The sequence below is a fragment of the Pygocentrus nattereri genome, chromosome 17, assembly GCF_015220715.1.
Source record: "Pygocentrus nattereri isolate fPygNat1 chromosome 17, fPygNat1.pri, whole genome shotgun sequence".
Lineage (NCBI taxonomy): Eukaryota > Metazoa > Chordata > Actinopteri > Characiformes > Serrasalmidae > Pygocentrus > Pygocentrus nattereri.
Window position 1 is genome coordinate 28,926,695 of NC_051227.1, and position 7,283 is coordinate 28,933,977.

General features: G+C 36.4%; 1 protein-coding gene across 1 annotated transcript; it reads left to right on the plus strand.

Annotated features, from left to right (window-relative positions):
• Nucleotides 1-2,838: 2,838 nt before the first annotated feature.
• On the plus strand, nucleotides 2,839-3,801 carry LOC108415755 (olfactory receptor 52K1-like). The gene has a single exon (XM_017688799.2). The coding sequence runs from the start codon at nucleotides 2,839-2,841 to the stop codon at nucleotides 3,799-3,801; it is 963 nt and encodes a 320-aa protein (XP_017544288.2).
• The last annotated feature ends 3,482 nt before the right edge of the window (nucleotides 3,802-7,283 follow it).

The following is a 7,283-nucleotide window of genomic DNA, read 5'->3' on the forward strand; positions in this document are numbered from 1 at the left end:
GAAACCAGTCCTGCGTGTTCGTTGATGCAAAGTAAATGAGACAAGTAGATCAGACTGAAGTGAAACAAACGGTTTTATTACAGAATTCTGGAGAGGTTACAAACAGAGAACATGCATCATGTATCTCCCAAGTAAGCTCTGACCCCTTCTCATCTGACTCCATTTTTTATAGTTGCATGACCGCTCCTTCCTTACCCCAGCCTCCAATATGTGCGTTAGGCCATCTCACTAATCCACATCATAAAAGTTTAAGGATGCGCTCGTGACATGAGTGCATCTGCAAGGTCAGCTTAAGGTATTTCCTGTGTTTATCAACTCCCCCCATTTTCCAAACAATGGCTCTGCTTATCTGACCAGATGAACCACATGTGTGGTGTGCTAATCCCAGGGTCTACTACTATCAGCTTCGAGGTATTACCTGTTATCTGACGTCCTTGTGTATTCCACCATTAGTCAGCACACAGCCTTATGTGCTGATTCTTAGCTCTTAGAATAGCACAATATAACCATTAAGCTTTCTTTAATACATCTTAAAAGAGTAATATGAGCAATACTAAGGCTAATAATTCCACAGTGTCAGGGCTGATGTGTGACAGAAGGATAGCAGCAAGAGTGAAAGGGAAGGTTTACAAGACAGTAGTGCGTCCTGCTATGATGTATGGTTTGGAGACTGTGGCTCTGTCTAAAAGACAGGAGGCGAGCTGGAGGTGGCGGAGGTGAAGATGCTGAGATTTTCATTGGGAGTGAAAAGGATGGACAAGATTAGAAATTAGCAGATCAGAGGGACAGTGAAGGTGTAGCAGTTTGGAGAGAAAGCCAGAGAGGCCAGGTTGAGATGGTTTGGACATGTGTTGAGGAGGAATAGTGGATATATTTGTCAATGAATGTTGGAGATGGAGCTGCCGGGTAGAAGGAGAAGAGGTAGACCTCAAAGAAGGTTTATGGATGTAATGAAGGTGGACATGGAGATGATTGGTTGATTGGTGTAAAAGTAGAGGAGGCAGTGGATAGGGCAAGATGGAGGCAGATGATCCACTGTGGCGACCCCTAAAGGAAGCAGCCGAAAGAAGAAGAAGAAGACGTGAAAGAACAACCTTTGTATACTAAGGTTATTAGCATAATGGCTAGAAATCTTAGAAAATTATGATTCTTGAAGTAAAATGGTTGAAAGACTTTTGGTGAACCCAAACAATGTGTTGTGTTTCAATGACAAAACACTTATCAGCAGCAACCGTCTTTCATGGGCCAATGAGTCATCACTGGGCTCATCACTGAGGTTGTGGTGCAGCTAACTAATGCGCTTATTTTTAAAGCGATGTTGCTCATGGAGTGAAGATTTTTCAGCCAGCTATGTCATGGAATCTCAGAGAACAACTTCAATCAGTAATTTGGCTCCTACTTATGTTCAGGTATCAAGGCATCCCTTAAAGCCTTTCCTGATAACTCCTGTGATCAACAAACAAACACTAGCAGAAATGCATTAAGGCCACCAGAAGGCTAAATTTATAGCAAAACTAATAGATCTTAGATCAATTGTTATTCAGAAGTTTTCATCAATGTTATTGTTTAATTTATTTATTGTAGCCTCTGTGCTTTAATCTTGTATATTTACTTAATATTTTACAATCAAGGTATAACTGGGCACATAAAAAATGTAGGGCAACATAGGAGCATCTCTTTGGAGTCTGGAAGAACAGGTATTTAAGAAATTTTAAGACATTGAACTAAGAATAATCTAAACATTATTTCAATAAATGACAGTTTAGAACAGGCATGTCAAATCGGTGACTTTCCGGGCCAAAGTGCTGCAGAGAACAGCGTTTACACTCATCTAATACTCTGAATTCACTTCATAAAGACTGTATTTTGGCCTGTGAGGATTGGAGCCTGACACATGTTGTAACATGGTCACAGAATTCAGATGCTCGTGAACTGTAAAAGTAGCTTATGTTTTAGCGTCTGAGAGACAATCTGAGAGAATGTCCTTATGATTACACAAATTTACAGAATACAGTATACAGTTTGGGAGACAAACCAAATGCTTATATCAAACCTTTATATCCTTTTATTACATCTATCTTTTAAACTCAAACTTGTGCTTTAAAAGCCTTGTTTGGGGAGGAATTATTAGATAGAGTACAGCCTGTGTGTTGATGGAAGTTGTAGATTAAAATGGAGACAACAGGGCTCTGCTATGCCTACACAAAAGCCTGTAGGAATACAGCGTAGGCCACGGAGGACACAACTGGCTATATATAGAAGCAGAGACAAATGTCAAGTTTTAATCAGCTGTTGAGGAGCAAAATGCTTTGTAAGTGGCTGTGCAAAGAGTAATACTTTAATTAGTTATTATAAAGAGGACATCAGATTTTCAGTGGTTTTGCACAAAATAGACTGCAGTATATATCTTTGTTTATTGTTGAATACTGTCACTGTTATAAAATGAACTGGAAGATTTTTAGAGCAGCTTAGTGCTTTTCTATTAAACAGCGTTCATTACATCATTACATTACATTATTTTGCATCATTACAGAATAGCCTTCTTCAGTTTTGTTATTTAAAAAAAATATGAATGCTGAATATGTAAAGTCACAAAAAGATGCATAAATATCATTACTTACAAAGTTATGTCTATGTAAAGAATGATGAGTTTGCATCAATCTATATATATAAAAAATCATATAAAAGAATATAATTCAAATGTTATGGAACAACAGATAATATTGGCATTAGTTAGAGTTGTAGTAATGTTTCCACCAATAAACTAGAATATCTATAAAGATCCAATCCATCATCTGTGATTACTGAAAGCTGTAAAAACCTGACTTTCTTGAAACCATGGTAATGAGCAGCATCCAAGATCTTCCTGCAGAAAATATTTCTTTCACGGTTTTCAAACTGAATGGTTTCTATTCTTTGGGAGAATGGCGGCGCTTTCTATTCATCCCATATTTCTTTATGCTTTTATTGTCTACAACCTCAAACTCTGTTCTGATATATTTAATTATCACCCAGAGAGCTCTGCACTCTCCAATGTTTGTATTAATTGGTCTAATGTCTGTTGTGGATTTGTTTATGCCAATATTTTTTGTACCAAATATGCTGCTCAGCTTTTTATTTGACTGGAATCAGATTTCACTGGTGGACTGTTTAATACAAATATTTTGTGTTCAGTATGTTGGTGCATATCAGTCTACTTTACTGCTGTGGATGGCTCTGGATCGGTTCTTTGCTATATGCAGACCTCTTTCTTATCACAATTATATGCAAATGCCCAACTTTCTAAAGTTTATTATTGTCCCAGTACTTAGAAATACACTCTTAAATATCACAATGGTTTCTTTGGCTGGAAAACTAAATTTTTGTATGAAAAATGAGATGGATCACTGTTTTTGTGAACACATGGGGTTGGTTCAGCTTGCATGTGGAGATACTTCAACTAATAACTTACTTGGACTTGCGTCTGCTTTTCTAGTATCAACTTCAGATTTTGTTTTTATTACTATTTCTTATGTAATGATATTTGCTTCTGTAATGAAATCAGGGAAGTCCAGCATGAAGGCCATCAACACTTGCATAACACATATAATCATCATCACATTTAGTTTAGTATTTGCCTTGATGGCTTTTTTGTCTTATAGAATTAAAAATAATTTTTCTCCAAGCAGCCGTATTTTCATTAGTACAATGTATGCACTTTTTCCAAGCTGTTTCAACCCAATTATTTATGGAATAAGAACAAAAGAAATAAGGCAGCAGTTGGTAAAATTCTTTAACCATGTGAAAGTCTTACCACATTAATTCTGCCATGTACACTGAAGCACTGTTACTTAAACCTGTTAAGAAGCTGCATGTTAAATACTGCATGAATAGCTAGTATTGTGCACTTAGGTTTAGACTGTGTTTTGTCAATATACACTCACCAGCCACTTTATTAGGTACTGTTCAATTGCTTGTTAACACAAATAGCTAATCAGCCAATCACATGGCTGCAACTCAATGCATTTAGGCATGTAGAGGTGGTCAAGACAACTTGCTGAGTGCAAACTGAGCATCAGAACGGGGAAGAAAGGGGATTTAAGTGACTTTGAACGTGGCATGGTTGTTGGTGCCAATCGGGCTGGTCTGAGTATTTCAGAAACTGCTGATCTACTGGGATTTTCATGCATATCCATCTCTAGGATTTACAGAGAACGGTCCGAAAAAGAGAAAATATCCAGTGAGCAGCAGTTGTGTGCATGAAAATGCCTTATTGATGTGAGAGGTCAGAGGAAAATGGGCAGACTGGTTCCAGATGATAGAAAGGCAACAGTAACTCAAATAACCAACCAAAGTCTCTGAGCAATGTTTCCAACACCTTGTTGAAAGTATGCCACAGAGAATTAAGGCAGTTCTGAAGGCAAAAGGGGGTCCAACCTTTTAATAGTGTACCTAATATAGTGGCCGGTGAGTGTATGGGTGTTTGTGTGTGTGTGTGTGTGTGTGTGTGTGTGTGTGTGTGTGTGTGTGTATATGTATATGAATACACATGTAGACTGTACGTGTTGCTGGTTTCCACTCATTCAGTTTTTTTTTGTTAAATATTTAATATTGATGTAGAATTAGAAAAAAAGGGACTAACAGTATTATTATTATCATTATTTTTATTATTATAGACATAGTGAACTGTGTTAGTCTTACTGGCATTAGTGACTTTTCTGATAACTGAAAAATCAGAAATGAATATTTGTCTATAAGTTAAAGTGCAAACTAGTTGTAGAGGCACTCTGAAAATTTCCTGCATGAAGATATGTCACCCTAATATGCAATAATTTAAAATATATTAAATTTCATCCACAAGGCTGTGCTGGACATTTATTGGTGTGAGTATAACACTACTTTTAAGAAAGGAAAAATGAAAGTCTAATTGCCAAGTCACTCTCTATATAGACAAGGACTCTTATTCTGAACATATTTGTTTGTGTAGTGAAGTAAATTCTTTTATGACAAACACAAGAACAAAAGGTCTGTTTTCATATACGTTCATATTTTTATGTACAGTATGGTTGTTTAATTTCCAGTTATCATGGCCATTATGTATAAAACATTCATTTTCAGGAGATAAATGGAAAAAATCTACAGAATTCTTTGAAAAACTCAAAGCAACCCCCCTGAAAACTATAGAAATATAGATAAATGATGGGCACACTGCATAATGAAAGACTAAATCTACTTGCAGGCTCTGTGTAGTTTTTATTCATTCTTTTTTTTTAGATACAGAGATTAGAGTTTTTATGTATATATCAGCAATAATCATGTGTTCAATCAAAAACAAGTCAACAAATTCAGATGTTATTGTACACCCTCAAATGTTCATTGCTCCTCCACAATACTTGATCGTTTTAGACTTGGTTCAGAGACTTACACACTGCCTTCTATTACTTCCAAAGAGATCACATTTAGACTTTTAGACCAGTCCACAAAACCTTACCCCTTTCTCTAAAGTCTAGTTTTGGTGGTGTGCAATTTTTCCTTTTGCAAGGAAATTTTCCAAATTTCTTTGTCATGTTTTTCCTTTTTGTTGTCTTGTCTTTTCACTAATAACACAAAAATAAATATAATAATATAAAATATAATATAAAAAATAAATATAATAATAGACTGGAAATTGAATAAGCAAATGTTTACAGATTACTTTAGATATATGCTGTTAATGAATGGCCCCAGCTTGCATCCTGTAAGCTTTGAGGTAGAAAAAGATATTCTAAATATTTGATGACATATTTTATCATGTCATCAAAGATATAAGATATAAGAAGATATTCTAAATATTTGAGTTTAGTTGATTAGCCCAAATTAGCATTGTAATTGCGGTCTTTCACTGAGACACTAGTGACTGACCAGATGTGTCCTTAAGGCTATTTACAACATGCGTGAGTTTCCCAAGGCAAAAAGTATGTACTGCTAATTAAAAAAAAGAAATGATCTTCTTACTTTCGGCTAACAAATGGAACCTGTTGATAATTAAATTAATCTGTTGTGCTGGCACACACTGTTTATGCAAATAAGTTTTAGTGCTTTTTGAAGTTTGGAGTTTAGCATTTGTGCAAAGTGAGGGGACATGTTTACCACTGTGTTTCAACACTAAGCATTTGGGAACTGAGGAGACAAGTTGCTGTAGTTTTGAAAGTGAAATGTTTTCCCATTCTTGTTTGGTATAGAATTTCAGAGGCTCAACAGTCCGGGGTCTCCTTTGTCATATCTTTCATTTCATAATGCACCAAATGTTATCAGTGGCTGGCAGGACTGGACTGCAGGCAGGCCAGTTTAGCACCCAGCCACTTTTAATACAGAGCAATGCTGTTGTAGTACATGCAGAATGTAGTTTGGCATTGTCTTTTTAAAATAATCAAGGCCTTCCCTGAAAAACTCATAGTCTGTACAGCAACATATGTTGCCAAAATATGTACATGTCTTTCAGTATTAATGGTGCCTTCACAGATGTGCACGTCATCCATGCCATGTACACTAATGCACCCCTATACCATCATGAATACTGGCTTTTGAACTGTGCACTGATAATAAGCTGAGTGGTCTTTACCCAAGAGGACACAGTGTCCATGGTTTCAAGAAAGAATTTCAAATGTTGATTTATAGTGTTTCTCAATGTAAAATAGTAAAGAACTTTTGCTTTTCTTCATCTACGGTACATAATATCATTGAAAGATTCTGAGAGTCTGGAGAAATCTCTGTGCAAGGGAAAAGACCAAAAACTATTATTTGCTGGCCATGACCTATGGGCCCCCAGGCAGCACTGCATTAACAACATATATGATTCTGTAGTGGACATCACTGCATAGGTTCAGAAACACTTCTGAAAAAACACTGTGAGAAAACAGTTTGTTGCTACATCCACAAATGCAAAGAAAAAAAAAACAAACATAAAAAGGATCCAGAAATGCTGCCACTTTCTTTGGACCCAAGCTCATTTAAAAATGACTGGGGTGAAGTGGAAAAGTCTCCTGTGTTCTGACAAATCAACATTTGAAATTCTTTTGGTAATCATAGACGTTATGTCCTTCGGCCTAAAGACCACCAAGCTGGTTATCGGTGCACAGTTCAAAAGCCAGTATTCATGATCATATGGAGGTGCATTACTGCATATGGCATGGATGATGTGCACATTTGTGAAGGCACCATTAATACTGAACGATCTATGCAGGTTTGGGCAATATATATTGTCATCCAGACTATGTCTTTTTCAGGGAAGGTGTTGCTTATTTCAGGAAGACAATGTCAAATCA